Raw genomic sequence first — 25327 nt, forward strand, 5'->3', positions numbered from 1 at the left:
GTGACCCGCTGCGCCGGATACAGCGGTGGTAATCTGAAGATGACTGACTGACTGACTTTCTCAGTCAGCTGAACGTGACTCCTGTCCCATTGTGTAAACACAAGATGAGCTGATCGAACTGAGACCAACTGGTAAACCTTGAGGAGCATTTGCGAAGAAAAACACAGCGTTTGCAAATGGGAAATAAATCAGTGGAGGAGATAATAAAAGCTGCTTGTAAGCACAATGAAAGTTGGCTGGCTAACAAGATGGGGGAGCTCAGCGAATGCAGTCTGATGTGCTCGAGTGAAACATGGATACAATCCCGGGTAACTAAGTTTCCATTCAGGGCTTCCAGACTTTGCCGACAGCGATGGTACCAGAGAGGTAAGGAACATGGAGGTTTTCTCTCATTCTCGTAAAGTATATTCAACTGTTGGGCGTCATCCCTACATTACCTTTGTCTGCTAACGCTATGTCTCAGTGAAGAGGAGGACAAATGGAAGCTAAGCCACTAATAACTGCATACCTGTGAATACATTTTTCTTCTCTTACCTATCTATTCCGATGTCTTTTTAGCTCAACATTCTTAAAGGGGTCCTACTATGAAAAACACATTTTTCAGGTCTCTACATATAAAGTACATAGTGGTCCTCCCTGACCCTACCAACTCCCAGAATCTGTAAAAATCAATAAATGAGTGGATATTCGTGCCAGACAGCACAGAAAACAGAGGGGCACCATCCATTTTGTCACGCTCCTGTTTTGACGTAACAACAGGAGTGACTGACTGACTGACATATCCTCTCCCCGGATAAGGCCTTGGTCAAGTTGGTGGAGTTGCTGTTCAGGCTAAGGCAGCAGTGTGTGGCAATGTCCTAGCTTAGAGCTAGACAATGAAAGTCAGGCGTTCTAGCCTTCTTGTGTGTCCGCGTACAGCGTATCCTCAGTGTCATAGCGAATACACACGGCAAGTTTTGTATTTACAGTTGCTTATGAATATGGGTAAAGTGCTATATTGATATTCATATTGATTTTATTCATATTGACTTTATTCATATTGATCCAAGGGCAAAATCAGTTTTCATTATAGTTGTGCTGCTCCAGAAAAAACCACAGCGAATGTCAGAATAAGGAGAAATTAAGAATGAAGAGCTTAAAAGAAATTTAAAAAAAAGAGAAGAGATAAGAATAAAAATCATGCTTAGGTATGTAGTTTTTAGTGTCCTTGCTTTGTGTGTCAGGTGCGTGTGTGTTCGCTATGATGCTACGGATACACAAACAGGGCAAACTCTTTAGCCAAAAACCTCACTTAAATTATGGTCATAAGCAACTGTAAATAATATAAAGCGCAGGATACAGGTACAGTGACACACAAAGGCAGGCTGCACATAGACCAAATCAAAGCTAACTAGTTAGGTAATTTCTAGCTGACTTCAACAGGTTGTGAGGAGATTTCAGTGTAGCTCGAAGCCAGGACGTTTGTACACGCTGCTACTTGCTACCTCGGGCATGAATACGCCCTTATGGGGGGAAAGGAGGGTGCTCTCGTAGACAAGTTGAAGATCTGTCGATCACTCTGTCATTCACTCCCATTCTTACATCATGACTGGCACTGATCTGAAATGAATCATTTTCACAAAGTTTTGTTAAATTTTCCCTTCTTCTGTTTATACAGGACACATTTCCAGATTCTAGGAGTTGGTAGGGTTAGGGAGGACCACTATGTATATGTAGAGAACTGAAAATGTGTTTTTCATTACAGGACCCCTTTAAGAAAAAAGTTTTGTGTTCCTAAACCTCAAACTTTTCATTTCTTTTTATTTATCATGTACAGATGAAGTAAGGCGCATTATTTATTGGCAACCATGTTCTCCATAGTGACCATACTTCACATTGAGTCTGAGATGGTTTTGAAAAAAAAAAATGAAAAAAAAAGATTTTAATTTATTAACATTAATATACACAAGACATTCACAACGGGTACAAAGAGGCAACTAGATAATGAATTATATTAGAAACAAATCCTGCTTCGTGTATTCAATTAAAAAGAAGTGGCTTACAGATTGCGATGCAATAACATTTTAAATGAATTTTTAATTAAGGCTCTTTACACAGTGGCATTGTGTAATAAAACAGTTTCATCACAGCAAACAGTGAAAAGTCTAGTTCCTTCATTCCTCCAGTCCTATTATCTGGGAACAACCCAGTTCAGGCGGCTGCCGCCCAGCTGTGTTCCAGCTATCTTTTGACTTGCGTTGTGTACAGGAACATGGCGCTGAAGGTGGAGAGGATCTCCCTGGCCTCAGTGGTGGCCAGCTGGCCTTCCGTCCTGACTAGACCTACCCGGTCTCCTTTCTTCAGGGGCAGGATCAGGCTGAAGGACACTGAGCCTCCGCAGCCACAGTTACCACCGGCTGAGCCCCCATGTCGGCCAGCCCCAGGATCAACTGAGCTTTGCAATCTCTGGACGCTTCGATTGGATACAGAGAGGACAGCCTGTACTCTGTCACCGTGTCTTGCTGTCAGAAGCCCTGAAATCAGGTAGCGACCATCCAGTGGGACAGTGAAGATCCCTGTAGTGATGAGAAAATATGGTTAAGTTTACCGATATCTCTTAAACAGAGGTTACATAACTTTGATTAAAAGTCAGCCTCATCCACAGAGACAGTGAGTACAGATCGTAAAGTTCACAAAAGTTTCCCTACACACATTCATCCAAAGGTATAGATGACAAATTTAATTGCAAACATCAGTTCTGTAATGTGTATTTTGTATAACCTGTAAACTTTTTGATTTGAAGATGTACTTCTTTCTAAATCATCACAACAATCATCAATAGATATTGAATCCCAAGTAGCTCCCATTTATATGATGAGGTAAAATATCTTACTGTATATAATATATTAAAAACATTACTGACATGGGATGAATCCAATCTCACTTCAGGGCACATCATGAATGATTAATCCCATGATGATAAAATGTTAAAAAACACAAATCAATAAAATTGGTAGTTTTTGACAAACTGAAAGTTTGATCTCGTTAAAATGATTCAAAAACAATACGAATCAGTGACAAGGGAACAGCCATTAAAGGTTTGTTGTTGTTGTGTACCTGTGTGGGGGTTGTAGTGTCCGCCATCATTCACCAGAACTCTATTGAAGCGGATGACACCAATATCTCCAGACATGGCCTGCTGTGTGAAGCCAGCCGAGAAGGAAAAAGGTTGTGGAAATGCGCTGCTGATGCCTGGGACTGGAACAAACAACTGGTGTCAGGTCAGAAGTGTCTAATTTCAGTTATGTCAAAGAGCATTTCTCTGTGTAATAACTACATACAACACATTTAATTCACCACATGTATTTCTTATGTTTTTTAAGACATTATACGAATACCTCTTTCCTCACTGATGCATTTGCAAAAAAGTTACGGGATTAATTTTACCTGGTGATTGAACTGGAGCTCGAAACATTGGGTTCCCAGGCACTTGTTCTGCTATGGTAACTGCAGAGATGGAAAGTGTTTTTTGCGGAATTGTGTATTACTTTATCACAGCCACACCTGGACCTTTATTTATTAAATGTCTCTTCTCTCTAGTTGTATCTTTAAATTTGATACGCACACATCAATGCATTATATAAATGTTTGACTGCTATTTTACATCAGTAAAGGGGAGAAACAGATCTTTGTTTCAGTGAATATTGCAGGTACCTACTATTCTTTAGCAGTAACAGAATGTAATTGTTAAAGCTTGTGGTAAGTGCCTACAGATGAGTCTCAATCTTTCCACAGTCCACCCACACCTTCCTAGTCTAAACACATCCAGTTCCCACTTCTTTTCTCTCTCTGGCTACAAGTTTTTCACAGCTTATCCATTTTTAAAAAATACTGCTTCAGTAGAACAGATCAGCCTGTAGATGCATACAGTATAACCTGGCGATGAACTGTCACAATACCTTGGCGGTGGGCTGATTGAGGACTGAATGATGCAGTCTGCTGAGGAGGATAGCCTGCAAAAGAAACCGTTGACAAATGCATCATCTTTTATCATCATTGGAGGACAAAGGTTAGTAAAAACACTTGCCAGAGGCAGCAGCTTGGATTTACATCAGAACATTATCATAAAAAGCTGTAGAATAGTTTGCCACTGGTGGTATTAAGTAACACAAATTCTTGACTGCTTTATTTTGCATAAGTGATTTTGAGTTTCATGTTTCTGTCAGAACAATGGGTTATTTTAAAGCTGTGAATATTTGAATTTGTATTTCAAACAAAATAAAAGAAAAAAAGAAAAAAAGAACATACATAACACTAAAAACTTTCACAACCTCACCATTACATTTGTTCCTCGTTCAAATTTATTTCTGAATACTCCCCTCAAGGCAAACCTTAAAAGGTCAACGGATTTGCATTGCAGATGTCACATTCTTGTTTCCTGGAAGAACCAAGCAACCCCTCCGATCTTTAAAAATAACTTGGATGCAATGCATTTTCACAAGATTTGCACGTGTCAGGTATTACTGATATTTCCATTCAGACACCCTTTGTTTATAGTGTCTATATAGTATATATACAGTATATATTAGTAGAAACTGCACCAGCTGAACAAAGAAGCTATTCTGTTTTCAATAACAATTATGGCTAAACTTGCCTGATATTTTCCATACAAATGAAACAAAGCAGAGGAGATCAACAGAAAGTTGCTTTGTTTTTTGATAACGTCAGTGATTGGGACATTCAATCCAAGTAAGAAAGATGAAGCCTGCAAAATGTAAATAATTTACTAACAATGTTTGCAAAAGTGTCACAATTAGTTTGATTCTTTATTTACTACACTGTTGATGTAAAATGACATATAGTCTGTCAATAGTTATGTGTGTTTTCTCCTTTTGCATGCACCTTTAGGTATCTACTTTATATACATACTATGTATGTACAGTATGTGCCTTGTGTTTGCATTCTGTAATTCAAACATTAACAAAAAAAAAGATGACTGAATCTTAAATGAATCGTAATGCAGACTGTTGGAGATCAGATCAGAATATCAGAATGTATTCAGCTAGCCGTCTAGAACAGTAAAGGTCACCATCAGCGCTGCTCACCCGGTGCTCCAGCAAATCCTTTGACAGGCGTACTAGAAGAGTCCTCAGACCCCCTCCGCACTGTCACCCTGCGGATGTATCCTGGAGGTCCCGCCTCGCCCGTCTCTACCAAGGGAGCAGTTGGGTGTCCTGGTTGGGGGCTAGCCTGCTGCTTTGGTGAATTGATCTTGATTGTGCTTGTGTTAGGCTGCCCTGCTTGACTGGGAGTGTGTGTCTTTCTGGGGCTGGATTTCGGTGGTGGAATGATGACAGGGATGTGGATTTGTTGGACTCTGTTTCTGGTTGGAGTCGAATCTGGCAAAGAAGCAGGTCTCTCTGGTCTCAAGTTCATTCCTTAGGAAGCAAATAAAAATTACAAAAATGTCAGGAATCTAAAGACATCAACCTACAGTTCACTTTCTAATCACAAGATAAGTGCACATCGAGCACAAAACACTCTTGGACTTGAAATGCTGTAAACACTGTACATGCAAACATACAAGCCTCAAATTTACTCTGTTCACTTCTACTCTCACATTCAGATCACATACCCTCCTCGGTAGCTCTCTTTTTATGAGTTTTATTTTGATGACAAATCAAGTTAAACATGTTTTCACTGCACCTTTGAGCTTTTTTGTTTAGTCTGCACCCTTATTTCCCCTTATAAAGGCAAAGTGGGTGGTTGGTGTGAGATTTAGGTAACAAGTACCGTTTGAATGGAAACCATATGGATGCTTGCCAGACTCCCAGAGAGCACCGACATCACCAAGAGTAGAGATACTGTGAGTGTACTGGGGACAACAAAAATAATTACGCAGTACCTGCTTTGTGTCAGATACTTCTAACAACCATCTCAAATAACGATACGGTGGGGGGAAGTTTATACATTATAGGCATGTTTCATACTTCCTGTAGCTGCAGTTTTTTTTAAATGATGTGTGAGTAGTTGGGTATACTTTAAATGAAACTCATGCAAAGTTGTCATATGTGCTACATTTGACAAATGAGGCACATATAACTGGATTACAGTGATGTCATCACATTGAGGAAATTATTTACTCCACATGATTATATAGCTAGTTTTGATGAAAAACACTCTGCCCTTTAAATAGGGATGGCCGGAGATAAACAGCTCAGTACAAAGTGGTTCAGTAACATAATTGGTACCCAGCACAGAAAGTTGTAGAAAATATATGACAGTGGTAATGGAGCAAAAATAAGCACTTAACAAAAAATATAAATTAATAATATAAATAATATGGAAGCATTTCACTACACAGCAAGTACAAGTTACTAATAACCCAGCCTTACTGTGATTGAATTTTGATTAAGACATATTTTTTAGGAAGCAGAAATGACAAAAAATATTTTTTAATTTTTCAATCATCGTCATACTAGTGAAATGAATTATTCATGTTAACTGGGTGAAGGGCATTTGGACAGTTGTGCTGCATTCGTGTACATACTGAATGCATTCTAGAAAAGGTTTACATTCCTCTGACTGAATCTGTCTGTCAACAGGGGTTAAAGGAGGAACCTGTAGTTCATTCAATTTTAAAGGCTTTAAAAAGGAAGCCCAAGGATTTCTGTTGTTCAGCAGTGAAATGAAGTCTCTGATGTCAATGGCAGGACAAAGAATTTCATCAGCATGTTCAGTCAATGCGATGCAGCCTCTTGATCCATTAGTTACTAAATAGATACAGTGCATTCACAAAGCCCTGCAAGTAATTATGAATGAGGGTCAATTTTTGGGGACATCTTCCCTCCGTGTTTATGCTTTCACGTTATTCTCCACATGTTCACAACTCAGCTCATTTGGCCAGATAAACAAAGGACATTCACAAGATTTTGGGATGGTGTCATCTTCATTTAAAAAAAGTTCTCAAATCAACGATTGTATAGACAGATATAGATAGTGTATATTTGATTCGCCATAGAGAACTTTAGAGACAATTCTACATGCCTGCTAATTCAAAAAAGTGCTGCAGCAGTGGAAGTGCAGATATAAAGGTAAAAGCAGTATGAAAAGGTAGAAGTGTTGTGGTATGAAGGCAACATTGTAAATCTGAGTAAATCTAATAAGGTGTTACTGGTCTCCTGGTATATGACAGGCTGCTGTAACAAAAAGCTACAGAGGCCTAAGCATGAACACAACAGCTGATGATCAGCTGCTCGCGAAGAGGCTCTTCAGTGTTTTACCTCAAATTCACAACGAGATAGTTGTGTTCTTGCATCTTAGTGAGACTTAATGGAGACACTGTGCTGCCTCCATCTAAATGTCAGTGTCTCCATGGCACCCTGTTCACTATACAAATACACCACAATTTATGAGTACAATCTTTTTCATTTTAGATCAGCCCAGTACTACTTTCAAAAACTGTAAGACACATAAATAAACCAGAATGTAATAATTTAAAAATGGTTTTAGGGTTACATGGTTATTCTGAAGCTACCCTAGGAGCTTTTAAATGAGAAGCTAATACCTCTAGCAGAGATCTTTAAAGATTGAAAATTTGTTATGTCAACATGCCAAAATTTCTAACTCAGATTAATACTATTTTCAGCTGAGGGGCCCATCTAAGGAGGGGATCTCTATATCCATAAACAACCTAAAGCATATAAACACATCAAAGGGCTGTACATTGCAATGCTAATTTGCAAATACAGTCCATTAACCTACGTAGCGATGCGCTTTCCAAACAAATGGTGAAGAATTCTGATAACAACTAAATATTTGTGTGAACAATATCAAAATCAAAAAACTGAACATGTTTTTAAGCAATGTCAGCATTACATTTCAGTAATATTGTTGTGAAACGTCACAAAAAAATTAAACTTTTTAAAAAACAAAAATGACAATGCTACAAGAAATTAAAAAAATAATAATTAACATTTAAATAAACTTTAAACGACACCTTGAAATAAGTTTTATCATCCTGAATTGTAAATAATTATTATAAAGACTGCCACAGCCAACAAGGTTGAATTAAATCAGTCTTTTGTGGCAAAGTCATCAATCAATTCAAAAGTACCTAAAAATACCTGACAAGTAATTGCATTACCTTACATGACACCTTTTATTCTGGGTTGCTTTAGTTACAGACTCATGAGTGTCTGTAACCATCAAGAAATATTACATCAGACAAGCTGATCATGCAATCGAAAATTGTGTCAGAGCACAGACCAGGGGTTAGTGGTTATACATATGCAGTATAACATGATAACTAACACACATACATTTTTCTTGTTCTTCCAGTGCACATGGATACAATTTTATCCACCATTTTTGTCTGGCAATATTAATGAAGGGAGGTTTAATTTGTACACTGCCCTGCATGGCAAACATCATAGACACCCAATGTGTATCTCGTCTGAAGACTTCCAGATGGGCTCCTCTGGTCAGAGTTGGAAACAACCCACCTTTAAGCTACAGAAATTCCTCTGGGAAAGAAGTCAAATCACCTCCTCAAAATTCTGGTCCTGACTAAATCTGTCAGTGGTGGTGTCGAGTACAATTTTCCACTCTTTTCCAACATGCACCCTCTGGCTTCAAAAAGCCTTTGATATCTTATTTTTCCTGTATTCCTCCATCACAGTAGACAGTTAATCTCACAGCCCAATATAGAGTCACAGCAATCAATTCCAAAGCATTGATCCATGAAATCAAAGCCTTTGTTTTATCCCAGCTTTAATTCAACTGGTTTATTTTTTCCTTTTCTGCCGATAGACAGTACTGGGTGGTGGGAAGTCCTCTGGCATTCTTGGAAGGACAAATCGGAGGAAGCAAACAGACAGAAGGAGTGAGAGCGACGAGGGAGTAAAGAGAGATTTCAGAGATAAGGGGGAAAGAAAAAACAACAGGGAGGTGATTTGAGCAAGACTGGGATCACATCCAAAAACCAGGAGGAGAAGGAAAATCCAGACTGGGAATCGAATGAGAAAACTCAAATAAAGTACGTTGATTAGAAACTTTGTATGTGACAAACAGCACATTTGTGCTCTTTGGAAATAGAAGTATTTTACACATTTCTTTATTTCCCGATAGCCTCTATTCAAGTATTTTCTATCCCTTAAATCTCAGAATGACATCAATGTCATATTTAAATGAGGCTAGAGTCACTGTAGCTTAAGTAAAATTCCTATTGGAAAGAAAGCCAGGAACACATACACACAGGCTGTCGTGGCAGACCTCCGCTGCTGCAGCTGCACTGGGGTCAAAGTAGTGCCAACATTTTGCAACTCAAGTCACACAAATCTATTCAGCAGTCCCATCCAACTACAGCATTTAATCATCCAGTTATGATGTCACGACAACTCATGTTTGCCTCCTTGGGGTCTTTACATGAGTGGGTGGAGAATATGTGCTCAAACATGGAGAGGAAATATTTCATTAGTCTTTCTACCACAACCACACCCAGAGAACTGGATGTTCTAATGTTTTCAAACTATTTTCTTTCTTCCCAAATTGAGGAACATACTGTATCTTCATGCTCAACTATCTAATGATCAGTGAATGATCTAACTCTATCTCCCAGGATTTGGGATATAGACTTAGGGCTCAAATTGAGAGATATAATGATTGTTGCCCTTAGCCAAGTGACCTGTATGACTTTTAACTGGAGGAAACAGCTAGCCTGTCCAATATAAAACCAAACATGCCTACTAGCGTACCTTAAGCTCATTTGTCTGATGTCATTAAAGGTCCCATAATATGGTTTTTTTTATTCATGTCATTCAACTGCCAGATGTCCAACTACACTGTATTTGAAACGTCTTGGTCCAAAGAGATCCGTGGTCCTCAATATCTTTGATTCAATATTGATAAATTTTCTTCCGCTCTCAAAAGCTGTTTTAATGGGGCGTAGCTCTCAGCTCCCTATATCCACCCCTCCCCCCTTTGAGCCTTGTCTATCTCCACCCCCATCCCCCCTCTGAGCTGCCCCGATCAACACTGCCCTCCCCCGCGTGTTCACGTGCGTTTGTTTACCTGCACCACTCGAATGCCCCTACATTACAGATCGATCGGCATGGTCTGGAACTTTTTTAACTTTCAGTAACTTCACTGCTACGTATTTTGCTCTAATTCTTCTCGTGTTTTCCACTCTTATTTTTCATAATATAACAGTTGATTTTTTGGCGCGAAGCGTGGACCTGCTTCCTCACGTTCCCCAGTCTTTGCTGAACGAAGACTCGTGTCTCATTGTGTGAACATGATCAGACCAGCCGGTGAGATAATTAAAGCTGTTTTTTCCAAAAATCATCATGGACAACGAGAGCTCGTGGATAACACGGGAGCTAAGCTAACGCAAACTGATGAAACATGGGATTTTACCGGTAAGACCAAGTTTTTCTCTTGTGTGTGTGTGTGTGTGTGTGTGTGTGTGTGTGTGTGTGTGTGTGTGTGTGTGTGTGTGTGTGTGTGTGTGTGTGTGTGTGTGTGTGTAAACACACAGCTCTCCGATCACTTAGAAGAGCTAAAGCTGCTTTCATTCACCAAATACAGACAATTGTTCTGAATTAGTAATTGATATGGAACTGGTTATATGTTCACTGTGATGCTGGGATAGCCTCTGGCGGACACACACATGCACATACACACCTGACTGACACAGCGCAATTTAGCCAAATTCTAGCTGATTTCAACAGCTTGTGAGGAACTTTCAGTGTGTAGCTCTGAGCCAGGTTGTTACCACATACCGCTACGTAGCCTGATCACAAACCACACACGCGTGTGTGTGCGCACGCACACACACACACAATCACACACATGACTAAAGTGGACCTAACTAAGTAGCAAAAAGTGCTAACTGAGTTCAACAATTTGTAAGTAACTTTCAGTGTGTAGCTCTGAGCTAGGACATTACCACACAATGCAACCATAGCCTGAACAAACTCCGCCTCGGGGATGGCCACGCCCTTAGGCATGTCAACCAATCAATATCATCAATCACTCTGTCCAATCACAGAGCGCCGTTTGTGACGTCAGAAAGGACAACTCTAGCAAAGTCCGATCATTTTGATTCAATCCGGGCCATGAATTCCTAAAACTCCAAATATCTATTCATGCAAGAAGTGTTTGTTTACCAGATTCTAGGAGTTGGTCGGGTTAGGGAGGACCACTATGTATATGTAGAGACCTGAAAAAGTGTGACTTTCATAATAGGACCCCTATAACCCAAACAAACATCAGTGAAGGCTTCTCTCGTGTTGATGAATTGGCCTTTATGCTAAGCAAAGTTATTTGTCATTTGTCTCATCCAACTCACAGCAAGCAAGTGAGAAATTTATTGTATTTGCTTTACATTTACATTCAAGCTTTTACATATAAATACAATAATTCTTCTAAATAACTAGAAAATATTTTGAAGTTTTGAACCCTGACAAATATGCTACGCAGTCCTGCAGGATGCACTGCTTAGTGTGTTTTAAAGCAGCTGGATGAACATTAATCAAATCAAAGTTCACAGTTTGGAAGTAACAGGCTAGCAACAGAGAGTAAAATGGAAAGATCTTCGCTCACTTTTTAAACCTGCACCATAATTCCATCTATTTTCTGTTTTTCCTCAGGATTGTATCAAACCATTATTTGGCCGTTGGTTTAAGAAAAGGAGGCACCACTGATGGGGCCCCTTTATTTCATCACATCTGAGGGTAGTCAAAGCATATGGTGCTGGGTGTGGAGCCCTACTTCTTTACTCTCCATCAAGACTGGCTCCAGCAGTGAGTCAGAGCCTTAATGAGGACCAGATTCCACACATCAGGCTGAGGTCACCCTACGGGAATCTCTGGAGGTTGGTATGTACGCATACGAACAGAGACAGCGAGGAAGGGTGTGCTCAAATGTGCTGAACTGAGACTGGGTACCGAGATTGAGGTCTGCAGTTCTGTGGTATGAACTATGTCACAGTGCAAAAAAGAAATCTCACCAGTCAACATATTCATAAAGGGGGTGGGAAAGATGGACCTGTCTACTCAATTATTCTGGCATTCTGGGAAATGAGGCATAAAACAGCAGAAATAAATCATCAGAAAATTTAGGAAAAGCTAAGAGTGACATCTAAAATTAAAATCTGCGTATTTATCCAACCCAAAAAAACTGTGGAATTCTTGGGCTAGTATGAACCTAAGTCAGAGGAAGTTTCCAATGTGGGCCTCTGTCTTGGTGCTGGGATATATTGAATGACATACTCGAGGTGAACACGGCAGGCCCAGTGAACTCACGTTCTCCCTCTCTGGGAAATACCCTGTGGTCATTTGTGGGATCTGATCCTTCCCTTCTCGAAGACTCGACATAAGCCAAGCAAGTAGAATGCATTACATGGAGGATTATCTTCAGGAAAGCTTTATGTTTACACAGATGTTAATCACATTTGATAAATTCACTGGATGTTGCAGTGACCTGCAAAGAAGAGTGTTTTCTCAGTATTTTATTTAAATCCAACTTCTTCTAGATCTTTTCAGGATCTGTCTGGATTATTGTGAGAATTCACGGGCTTCAAAGCAGTATAAATTACTTCTACATCTAACCACCATGAAATATAATATTTAAGATTTTGAGATAAAACATTGTTTGCTATCCTGCCCAGAGTTAGATGTGATTAAAGGCTGTACCTTCCATGTTCAGATAAACATAATGCGTAGAAAACACCTACTAAAGCTTTCTCCAAAGACACTTAAGCTATTTCAGCACACACACACACCCCCCACTAAAAACAACAAGATGATGTTTTTACCTATTTATTTCTTTGTATTTCTTACCATTGGTTTCCTGTAGGTTCATTTTCAAACAGTGCCCTTCTCATCTAACCCTTCACTAGGAAGTGAAAATGGCTGTTTGTCTAAATGTTGAACTATTCCTTTAAATTTATTAATGACGCCAACCCTTCAACACACATGAAGCAGTTCCTGTTCTTTCTGTTCATTTCAGCCTTACTGTTGTCATTGCAACATACATGTAATATAGTTGTCATTGTGGAGTTCATTTGTGCTGACTCACTTCTTTGCTACTATATTTTCTGCCAGACTGGTCACCTGAAAGTTAGCTGCCCCGCTGGTGCTTCATTAGCTAATCCACACATCCGCATCTTTTCATAAGTATGACATATTTATCATCACACCCCAGTTCCTGCTATGGTGATGATGATACTTTCCTTTTCAGAATCTGAAAGCCAAATGCTTAAGATATTTAAAATATATGTAATAACCTGTTAGTTATATGGCTGACTCCAAATTCTGGCAATCACTAAATAATCATAAAGAAAACTGACCTCAGAAGCATTTGCACTTTACCCAATTGAAAGCCAAAGAGATTATTTTAATAACTGCTGTCAATTCCTTCTAAAGACATTGTGGCTGTGCACTTATCATCAGAAATACTGTGTAAACTCACCTGGCTCTTTGGCAGTGACATCTTCCATTACAGTTTTAGCCAATGCAGACAGCTGTCCTTGGAAATGTCGTATGGAATTCTGCATCTTGATGATGTCTGCATTGTGATTTTCACCTGTGGCATTCATTTTGTGCACACTGTCCCACAGACCACCAACATGGCTCTGCATATCACCCTGCAGGTTTTTAATACCAGCAGAAATTCCATCCAATAATTCGCACATCTTTTCAAGTCTGGTCACTCGTCCCTCCACTGCAGAAATGCCATCAGAGACACCTTGTATTTTCTGTTTATGTTGACTCAAATTAGATAACACTTGCTTACTTAGCGTTTCAAGATGGTTTTTGAGGTCCTCTACCTGACGTCTAATGTCATCTGCTTGACCACTGGGTACCACAATGGCTGATGCCCAGTCGCCCGATTTTGTACTCTCAGTGCCACTCTGTCCTGCACAACAGCAGGTTGAATTTATTAATTGCATATCCTGATAGTATTTGCTTAAGGAGTCACTTAACCCACTAACAGCACCATCAAGGCCAAGGACATTATCTTGGAGATTAATCAATCCCTCTCGGAAGTCAGCCATTGTCTCAGCATGTATCTCGTTTGCAGCTGACTGTCTTTCAACAATGTCTTGCAGTTTCCCAATCTTGACTGTGTTGGCATTGACATCTGTGTGAAGAACATCCAAGTCATTCCGATAACGACTCAGGTCTTTTGAAATTTTTTCTAGACCTATTGGTGTGGGTAATGAATTTACTGAATCTACGGTAAGTCCTGAGCTTGAACATCCAACGGAGCACAACTCTCCAATAGCATTGACCTTATCATCCAAACCCTGGAGGAGGAACTTATTGTTGTTCACTTCAACCTGGATGGCATCCACAGAATCACCAAACATCCCAGGGAAAGAGCTGTTGCTCATTTCTAAAAGCATGTTCGTAAACTGGTCCTCCATATTGTCCAGGCGTTCATCCAGACGCTGCCTCAGCGCTGCCACTTCATCAGCAATCGTGCGGGTCAACTTCTGTTCAATATAGAAACAGTGAGTCTCTGCATTTTGCTCGGTGCTATTAATGCGTGCCTCCAGCTCTTCAACCTGCAAGCTGAAATGATTATCTTGCTGTGGTGCAGAAAGGTGTGCTAGGTCATTGTCAATACGGACATTTAGGATGCGATAAGCCTCTGCAACACGGTCAATCTCACGCCACAAATCTTTGTGGTCGCCATGGTCCTCCTCTGCCTGTGATGGGTCTATCTGCCTTTGAGTTCTTATAGGTCCATCTGTGGCAGTCATGTCCAGATGTAGTGACCGCATTTCTTTTCTCAGATCTGCCTCCCTGGAGTCTACCAGCTTGGTCAGGCTGACTTCACAGCTCTTCTGCAAGGTATCAATCTTGTCATTACATGAGACCTGCAGCTTCGCCACTCGATCCTCCAGATTTTGGTCAAGCTCTTTTTTCAGCTTCTCAAAGTTTCCATTAATGTAAGACTGAATAACATCAAACTCAGTTAGGGCTGGGGTCTGAGCTTGAGAGGCATCCATTAGAACACGGATCTGCCCCTCATGACTTGTCATTGTTCCTTGTATGTCTTCCAAAACTTCATCTTTGCTCTTCAGTGCAATGTTGATATCATCCAACTGGGTCATAATTTTTTCGATAGTCTTGTCTCCAGGAATACCACTTGTAGTGGCCTGATGACCATCCAGTACTGCTGGTCTGTCTTCTGCACCTGCAGGTCTGACACTATCTGGTGGGCGCATGTTATTGAGAAGTGTGACAAGCGTCTTTTTATTGTCCTCCAACAGGTCTGTGCGTAGATTGTCTGTTAAATCTTTCAAAGCTGATTGGAGATCCAGTACAGTCTGAGACAGTCGCTGAACTTCACCTTCCAGAAGATGAATCTTATCTGTTTCACCATGTCTCATCTCATGGTGGCCCGTCTCCCTTCGCTCTGGCCCTGTGATCACAGAATATTTTTTAATATTCTTAATAAGGAATGGTAATACTCAAGGTAACTTAACTTAATTCATTGGTTCAGTGGTATTTTGTAATACACAAATGTTTAACATGGAATAACAGCAGTATCAAAGGTAGAATAGAAACAGTGTCTTACTCTGGGTGTGTCTGGTCATATATCCAGGATTCGATGGAAGATAAGGCTGTATTCCTATAACTGTTCGCTGATCTGGGGCTGGTCTTAAATGTTTACAGTCTGGACCTTGGTAACCAGGACAGCATCTCCATTCTAACTCCGTGACTGTCTTGAAAGCAATTTTGTATGTGGGTCGAAATCGATTTTGGTATCTGTAAAAAGGCAAAAACAATTCATTCATTAATTCAGTAATTTCAAGCCATGTTAAATAAGATTGACAACACAGAGCTTTTTCAGTCAAGATGTATTCCTGCCTTTTAGTGAAAAAAAAATTATTTATGAACATAGCTTATCTATAATTTGAAGATTAAACAATCCATCTTGTTATTATTGGAAGCTGGTGACTCATGCAAATCATCAAAATATCTGTTTTCTTTGATGTGGACACTATTAAACGGGCCTATTTTTCTCCATGCTTGAAAATGTCAAATTTCTGGCCAAGGCAACCAGTTCTTGAAGAAACAATAAGTGACATCATTTCCCTGAAGGCCAGGGTCATGACATGCTGAACATCTGGAATGTTGATGACTAAACCAATCATTTTCTCAGATATCTTAACTGTCACCTCCACTGTTTAGGGCAGACAAAACTAATCTGGAAAAATCGTAACATTCTGGACTTCGGTAAAAATATATGCTTAACTCTTATCCTAACATAAGATAAGGTGAAGCCAGTGCTGTATGCCATTACTTGGTAATGGAAAATCCAAGGTATCTTATTCTCTTTGCCAGTTCTTTTTCCTTTGTACAAAAACTTTGAATTGCAGTCCAATGACATAATAATGATCTGTTTCCAGGGACTTTTTCCACAATACAGTAACGCTTGTGCAAGTGACTGTGTAAGTATATCACAAAGCAAAGCCACAGGTAACGTGTCGCGTCACAACAAATTACAACTAACAGAGTAAAATGTATCAATTTCCAATGTGTCTTCCAGAACAAAATTAATCACAAGATAAGTGGCAGCTGATCAATCACAGCTGTAGATACTCTCATTTACCACAATCAATCACTCCTTAGGAAGAATAGATTTTTAAATTCATGAGACAGAAATTTCAAATTGTGACTTATAGTGTTTGTTATCAGATCAAAGTTGAAGGATTTAGCTTACTGTACAATATCATCACCTTTCTTCGCCATATTTCTAAACATTTGGATATGTATTTTAGATGCATTTTTGTTTCAAATGCTTTATGCATTCCTCGCAGCTATTGGAGTGTGAAAATAAAAAAAAAGATTACATTGTACAGGTATGTGCATTGGACATGTACAGTATATTCAAACAGCACACACACTATTTTTAGTTCCTTTCATGTTTCATGACTTATTTTGAGGAGTTTTCTAACAAAAAGTTGATTTTTAAATGTTTAAAGTAGTTTTGGTATTTTCCTCATTTACACAATTATGTTTTAGCAATTCAATTCTAACTGACACAGAGCTGAACAAATATGAAGATATTTTGTTGAATCTACAGTATGTCAGTAAAAATGTCCAGTAATGTCAGTCCTTTTCATTGTTTTCCACTTTGATTTTACTTCACATAAAAAGAGTAAAACAAAGTGGCCTCACATAAACTATTCAGCTTTTTCAGGAGTTGGAGCAATTGTGAAAATTAGAAAGACAGAAGAAAGAACCTAATGAAATATACTTCATTAATCCCTCAGACTCATACAGGCTGGAGTGTACACACATCTACACCTGACCACTGAGTGACGAGCATTGAGCACCTTAACGCTGCATTGTCATATGCACATTGCAATTGATTATGTTTATGTACCTACTATATATGGATTGTAAATTGCTATCAGATGGTAATTTAGAGTATACTTAGACACGATGCTCAGGCTTCACTTTCATCTGTCATCTTATATCGTAGAACTTATTGCAAGATTCATTCGCTGTTTACCCATAGGTATTTTTAAATAATCCCAACGGAAAGTGTGAACTGTAGCGACCACTGATGACTAGTGGAAAAAAACTTTCACATGAGTAACCGTCTTCCTTTGGTTAAATTACATTCCTCACTCCCTCAGGCTGCATATCTTATCAAACCTCTCTATTTCTGTGGGGTGTTTTTTTTATTTTATTTTTATTTTTTAACTTGCTAAATGCAAGTGGGACTTAGTCAGACAACGTGCCCTGCAGCTCTCAGAGAATAATGTTGAATCAGATTGTCTCATACATATTAACATGACCCCCACCCCACCCCTCGTTCCTTCTCCAGATGCTCACGTCACTTGTTGCTGGCAGCCGGGCTGGTAAAGTGGGCAGGGGGCTACCACGGGCTCCTGGAAGCTCTCCACGCTGCCCTGCACCGCGCAGCTCACGTTCCTCCTCACCACATAGGCGCACCAGTTCCTGAGGAGAGACGATAAACACCAGCTTCAAGAAAAAAACATCTGAAAAAAAAAACAAAAAAAAAACCCGCAAGAAGTACTTCGAGGAAACGGCGCAATTTGGATAGAGAGAATAACAACCATGTCTATGTTTAACAAAATATTCTCAGTTAAAGTTTTCTTCAACTTTTTTGTTGTTGTTGTTGTTGTTATGTTTGGATGTCCGCATTTTGACGGGGGGAAAAAAAAAAAAAAAAGTTGTATATGTACTATAACGGTCTCTCTGACAGATCTGAGTAATCGCAGACATTCCAGCGTTTATCTCGGATCTTATCACGTTTTAGTAACAAATGGCAAACTCAAAAACCAAATATAGACAGCCTGATTTAAAACAAAAACAACAACTTTTGAGGATCAATTAGAAATTCGGGCGTCAACGCGGTTTTTCATCCACGAAATGTGACGTTTTTTTAAGGGACGCCGGGGTTGTACCTGTATTTTAGACAATCACACGACTATGAACCTGTCACTGACCTGTTTCTGTGTCTGGGCGCCACTCCAGTGTTGGCAGAGCCCTGGAACAAGTCATAGGACGAAGGAGACCCGAACGTCAGCTGAACGTTCAGAAACACAGTGAAAACTGTCCACCGCCAGTCCATGTCACCATTCCTGTACGACATACTTGACAAAACGTCTCACAATAAATATTAACAGAGAAAAAAAAAAAAAAAAAAAAGGATTACTCAGTTACTGTCAGGCTCTGTGGTTCCAAACACCAACGTTACATCGACCCTGGAACAGATGCAGCTCCAACAACTCAAGTTTAGGGAAGTTGAGATTCACTGCAACTCCCTAAGAATGACGTTCAGAGGGCCCACACCCTCCCCCAGAAGTTCAGATGAGGGAAAAAAAAAAAACAACCAAAAAAAAAAAAAAAACCATCCACGAGTTTTCAGGAACGATTTAAAGCCTAAATGTGTTTTGTTTCACGGTATAGTTAAGATTTTCTAAGTCTTAGAACACATGGGATAATTAATTAATGGAAGAGAGTCCCAAAAGCCTTTGGGGTACGGCTTGATTACTTCTTTGTCTGCCAGTAAGTCACACTTCACTGATGAACATGACAAGATAATGTCTTTTGAGTGCAACCACCTGTTTCGAAAGTGTGGTAGCTTTGATTATATTCATGGGCAGGGATTGCTTTATTTTACATTCTGTCTGCCCTGCTGGTGAATGGGGTAAATGGGGATACACTGTGTGCAGCCTGTTCCTTTGTGCTGCAATGCATTATGCAAGTTCTGTTGTTTCAAGCCAAACTAAGCAGTGCCTTAATACAGAGAGAAACAAAAAGGAACACACTTGGTTACACAGTTGCAGCTCAGGCAAGAAATTCATTGCCAATGTCACTGAGTGAGTGTGTGAGTTATCATGTGCACAGTGGAGCTGTGCAAATTATTCATATGCAATGACCTCAAGCAATTGCCCCAAGTTTTCCAGAGTGCTGTCAAGGGCCATGATGTATGCCATGCTGCCGATCAGACAGGTGTTGTCAGTTTACACAAAAATAATTATAGAGGGCAAGATAGAGAGCAGGTGACAAAGGGAGTGATGTAACCGAAAGGGACGGGAGTGAAATATAAAGACAAATATGAAAATTATATTACTGATGCGGTATGATTATTCAGAAAGATGCTGTAGAGCATTACGGGAAGAGATTTATAATCGTATATCATGCTTTCATTTCCACAGGTATTGCTCACCCCAACCCCCCCATCAAAAAAAAAAAAAAGCTTTACAATTAAACAAGCTCTCTTTCCAGACTACTGTCAGACTATAGTTAGCCCTTCCTGAAATAAGACTGTATCATCAGGCACTCTCCATCAGCGCTGCCAAGTGAGAAATGCTGGAATGGCTGATGTAAGCGATGGTGTCTGAAGGGATTTGATTTTATCATCAGGTAAATTTTACATGTCATGAAGACCCTCAATGTCTGCATTAAATGACATGAGTGACAGTTTATCTGATTTTCCTTTACCTTTTCTAACCGTGCAAAATTAGTGATCTTTATTCAATCAGTATATTCATTCAACCAATTTTAAAATCTTCCTAAGGCATTTCAGAGGGAGGCTGTCAATTTTTTTTTGTCTATTGACCAGCAGAGGGCAGCACAACAACAGTAGATGAAGTATTCCCCTTCTGTAGTCATGGCAATTCCTTTTGCATTGTGAATCCATCATCCCTTCTGTATTCTGTATGTGCATTTGACTGGAAGACCAAGTCATTGTCGATCACACTCTATGGTTTTACTGTGTTGATTGCGGTGGATTAAACCATTTCCCTTCTACTTATTAGGATAAAATCATGAGCCATCCTCACTCACACATCCGTTCTTCACAAGGTGCAAATATTCATTAATAAGCACTGACATCCATGAGAAATGAGAAGTTTAGTCATGACCGAAGGAAAATTATTTCCATGATCTTTCACTTAAAAACAAACAGTTGCTCACAGATACACAGGCATTTATTTTAACCATCAATCCTGGGAACATTTCCTCATTACAACACTCTCTGATCAATTTCTTATTTTTTGACTTTGCAGAAGTTGGAGGTGAAATTGAAATTGGAAAAGCCCGCACTGAACCAAGTTGGATCCTTTTGGATGTGCTATGTATTTTTCCCTGAGACATACATTTTGCAAGGCTCCCTCAAAGGCTGCTTTTGAATTCGTGAAATTGTTGTGCGAATGAAGCAGTATCTCTGATCTTCATATCAACTTCCAATAAAACCTGTTACAATCAAAGGCCAATTTGTGAGGTGCAGTGAATGATGTTCTTAAAAATTACTTTTTTTTTTTTTTTTTTGCTTTATTGCAGATTCATTACACCACTATAATACAGTACTTCATATCAGTTGAAACATTTTAAATCCACTCAGGAGCACTGTGAATTTTGTGGGTATGGTGCCGTTTAACAGGTTCTTGTAGAAAATAGAACAAAACAGTGTTTTTGTGTCACTTGGGGGAAAGTGAGCAGTGTTGGAGATATTACTTTCATTCAGCAAGCACAAGGTAAGCTCCATGCACATTGCACCCTAATAGTGGAGTTCACTGGTGGATCGGTGGGAAAACCAAAGCATGTGCATACAGCCTTAAGAATGGTGCAGTGACATTGTTACCTCAATTTGTATTTCCCTTTGCACAGAGTGACAACAATGGTGTTTTGATGACATATTCATTAATTTTATTCAATGAATTCAGGACATTTTTTAAACTGATTTGGAATACAGTGCGCCCTCGTTCTTTGCGGTTAATGCGTTCCAGGAACCACACACGATTAACGATTTCCGCGAGAGTGATGAACTATTTATCTTATTATTTACGGTAATTTAAACGTTTATGACCCTGCCCGTACTGATATTAAACCACCTTCTATCTGTATTTTCCCACCTTTATCGACAGTTTAAAGCATTTTTGTGTCTCATGTAAGTCCGAGACTCACAAAATCAAGCGCACTTCTGGATGCTCTCAGCCAATAGAATGCGCAAAGGGTATCACGTGACTGCCTACCAAAACTCCGCGATGAGGTGAAGTCGCGAGCGTTGATACATGAATGCCCGCGGGCGCACTGTATATCATACAAATATGCATATTTGTCCCTTTTTGATGGTCTGCGGATTAAAGATATTCCTTCATTAGTCACCATCTCCGCTACAGAGGGCAGTAACCTTCATGAGCAGTCTCAAGTATCGTTTTAACTTGTTAATTGGCATAGCTCTGTGAATGACTTCTCTATTGGGTTGCAGGTTGGATTTTTCCTCTTTTGCTTGGAAGAAAACATAATGGATAGGATTTACTGTGGTATCAAATCAGAACATAAGTGAGAAAGTTCAAACAAATGTCATGGTCAGAGACAGAAGTGAAGACAGACTTGGAGACAAAGGGAGAGATATAGTTGCCTGTTGTGGATATACACAAATAACACAACCACACACCCACACACTCAGTCTCCACCCTGAATCTCTCACACATGCACACATGTGTGAAGACACACACAGCAGATTATGGAAGCTGATTTATTGGTTGTAAAATGTTAATATAGCTATAAGCCATGCTCATGAAATGTTAATTAAGGCTGTGACAAACTCGTCACCTAAAATGTTAATGAGGTGAGATTGCATCGGGGCCGAGAGGTCTCTGTGAGCTCCTGAACAAATACAACAGATGAACTGAATCCATAAGACCTCCCACCTACTATAATAAGACATGGAGAGAGAGAGAGCACCTGAGATGGGTCATGCCCATTTGGCCACAGAAAAATTAAATTAATGAGCGGCATTGTGTGAATTAATCATTGCAATAGAAAAAGGGGATGATGGCTATGATTCATTCTTACCCATATCCAGCCTATATCTCTACTATCTGGTTCAATGTAACTCATTGGTCGTGGTCCAGATCTTCTGCTGTTCTAGTTCTTCTTCTTTTCAGTTAAGACATAATTTTGAAGGTCTTACAAAATAGCAAGGATATGCCGGGTAAATAAAAAAAATAAAAATAAAATATATATATATATATGTACACACAGTATATATATGTATGGACAGTATATATATGTACGCACAGTATATATATATATATATATATATATATATATATATATATATACTGTGTGTGTATATATTTATACACAGTATATATATTTACTCGGCATATCCTTTCTATTTTGTAAGACCTTCAAAATTATGTCTTAACTGAAAAGAAGAAGAACTAGAACAGCAGAAGATCTGGACCACGACCAATGAGTTACATTGAACCAGATATATATATATATATATATATATATATATATATATATATATATATATATATATATATATATATATATATATATATATATACATATACATATATATATATATATATATATATATATACATATACATATATATATATATACATATATATGTGTGTGTGTGTGTGTGTGTGTGTGTGTGTGTGTGTGTGTGTGTCTATTTGTTCCAAATTTATAACACTCAAAGTGCTCACAATGGTTCCATTATTCATTCACTCCTCATTCATATTTGGTGATGGTAATCTACATATGTAGCCACAGCTGCCTTGGAGGGGCAGACTAACGGAAACACGGCAATCAATCTATGCCCACGACTTCTCTCCAACCACCACCGATCATTCATACACAATTTCTCTACCGACTGAGTCACTGCTCAATTGGGTTAACATGCTAGCAGGAGTATGTCCATCCATCCATGCATCCATCCATCCATCCATCCATCTTCCTAACTGCTTCATCCGCTGTGGAGGGTCACGGGGAGCTGGAGCCTATCCCACCTGACTTAGGGTGTGAGGCGGGGAAAACTCCGGGCGTGACCCCAGTGTACCGCAGAGCCACACAGAGAAAAACACGCAAACACACACTTACACCTACGGGAAATTTGGGAATGGCCAATTAACCTGAAGCACATGTTTTTGGAGGTGGGAGGAAGCCGAAGAACCAGGAGAGAGACACGGGGAGAACCTACAAACTCCGCACAGAGTAGGATGAGAACCCGGAACCGCTTCGGCAATGGCGCTACCCACTGCGCCGCCTGCAGGAGTACATAAAATAAGTAATATCCTGCATTCACTAGGTGACACTGTGATTAGCCCAATGTTGTTATTTACATGCAACAGGCTAGGACTCTTCCAACATGTGATGCTTGGGGATTACAGGACCATGGATCATGGAGTTAAAATAACTTCCACTAACAATTTACTGCAAGAGGAAAACACTTAAATTTGTGACACTTAACCAGGGGAATTTTAAAATCTTATTAAATGTTCCATCCCCAGGCTTAACTTTCAGCACAACTTTATGAAATCAATTGAAAACCTTTCAATTCTCCAGCTTTCACACACACACACACGCACACACGCACACACGCACACACGCACACACACACACACACACACACACACACACACACACACACACACACACACACACACACACACACACACACGCGCACACACACACACACACACACACACACACACACAGAGAGACAGAGCTAGTTGTAGCAGAGAGGAAGATGCTGAGGTTCTCTTTGGGAGTGACCAGGATGGATAGGATCAGGAATGAGTACATCAGAGGGACAGCACATGTTAGAGGTTTTGGAGATAAAGTCAGAGAGGTCAGACTGAGATGGTTTTGGACATGTCCAGAGGAGAGATAGTGAATATATTGGTAGAAGGTTATGAGTTTTGAACTGCCAGGCAGGAGGCCTAGAGGAAGACCAAAGAGGAGGTTTATGGATGTAGTGAAAGAGGACATGAAGGTAGTTGGTGTGAGAGAAGAGGATTCAAAGGACAGGGCTAGATGGAGGAAATTGATTCGCTGTGGCGACCCCTGAAGGGAAAAGCCGAAAGGAAAAGAAGAAGAAGAATATTGAAAATGCATTCATAAAAAATACAGGTATACCGTGCCTTATGTTGCTTTGAGTTACATTGCTATATCACAGAATTTGTTAGTCGCGTGTGGTTCCTGGAACGCATTAACCACAAGTCATTGTATGTTTTTATTCTGATTTATTGTACATTCATTTTTTCATTTTACAATTCGTATTTAAAGTATAATACAGTGCGCCCTCGTTCTTTACGGTTAATGCGTTCCAGGAACCACAGGAGACTGAGGAATCTGCGATCGAGATCGCAATCTATTTATCTTATTTTTTACGGTAATTTAAACATTTATGAACCCTCCCCATACTGATATTAAACCACCTCCTACCTGTTTTACCTTTTCCCATACTCTTATCGACTATTTGAAGCAGTTTTGTGTTTCACGATTGTTCGAGAATGACGGAACATGGCGCACTTCCGGATGGCGTCAGCCAATAGAAGGCTTGTATGGTATCACATGACTGTCAACCAAAAATCTGTGATGAGGTGGATTTGCAAGTATTGATGTGCAAATGTGCCGGGGTGCACTATATTACCATGTAATATTGAAAATGGATTCATAAAAAAATACAGGTATACCTTGGCATATGTTGTTTTGAGCTATGATATTCTTGATTATACGTCAGTTTTCAAAAAAAAAATACACAAAATAATAAAAATCAAGTTTATGTTGTTTTACTCAAAATTATGACTGTCTGCCTCAATTATTGGAATCAAAAATCACTAGTGAACCAGTAAAAGCACATAATGTCATGTTACATTACAATAAATAAGAATAAAAACACATGCATAGTATCATATGATTAGCCCATAGCAACCCCTGCACCGCGGGAGAAATGGCTGGAGACGAGACAGCAACCTTTTTTCTGTACTATACTAAAAAATAAAATTTAATTGTTTGTAAGCTTAAGATTGATTGACATTAAT

General features: G+C 39.4%; 1 protein-coding gene and 1 long non-coding RNA gene across 4 annotated transcripts; one reads left to right on the forward strand and one right to left on the reverse strand.

The window, feature by feature from the left end:
- Positions 1-1910: 1910 nt before the first annotated feature.
- On the reverse strand, positions 1911-18901 carry emilin2a (elastin microfibril interfacer 2a). Of its 2 annotated transcripts, XM_068340637.1 has the most exons (9): positions 18479-18891; positions 17841-17966; positions 15571-15761; positions 13453-15414; positions 5085-5417; positions 3939-3992; positions 3427-3486; positions 3097-3237; positions 1911-2555 (listed from the first exon to the last, which is right to left on the reverse strand). In XM_068340637.1, exons 1-9 carry the CDS (start codon positions 18622-18624, stop codon positions 2221-2223), a joined length of 3348 nt encoding a protein of 1115 aa, XP_068196738.1. In that variant the 5' UTR covers positions 18625-18891; the 3' UTR covers positions 1911-2220. The 2 variants fall into 2 exon arrangements, with proteins under 2 accessions (XP_068196738.1, XP_068196739.1); XM_068340638.1 differs by lacking the exon at positions 3427-3486 and having other exon boundaries at positions 18479-18901.
- LOC137612221 (uncharacterized) lies at positions 10093-20742 on the forward strand. Of its 2 annotated transcripts, none has more exons than XR_011038831.1 (3): positions 10093-10397; positions 11631-11858; positions 20546-20742. It is a non-coding gene; the product is annotated as an uncharacterized lncRNA (long non-coding RNA). The 2 variants fall into 2 exon arrangements; XR_011038832.1 differs by having other exon boundaries at positions 11631-11854.
- The last annotated feature ends 4585 nt before the right edge of the window (positions 20743-25327 follow it).

Source organism: Antennarius striatus, chromosome 18 (assembly GCF_040054535.1).
Source record: "Antennarius striatus isolate MH-2024 chromosome 18, ASM4005453v1, whole genome shotgun sequence".
Classification (NCBI taxonomy): Eukaryota; Metazoa; Chordata; class Actinopteri; order Lophiiformes; family Antennariidae; genus Antennarius; species Antennarius striatus.

Coding starts and splice junctions, on each gene's coding strand:
- emilin2a (XM_068340637.1), bottom strand. CDS start 18,624: ATGTCGTACAGGAATGGTGACATGGACTGGCGGTGGACAGTTTTCACT. Junction 15,762..17,840: donor GGCTGCCAGCAACAAGTGAC/GTGAGCATCTGG, acceptor GCCTTTTTACAG/ATACCAAAATCGATTTCGAC. Junction 2,556..3,096: donor ACACTACAACCCCCACACAG/GTACACAACAAC, acceptor TCATCACTACAG/GGATCTTCACTGTCCCACTG.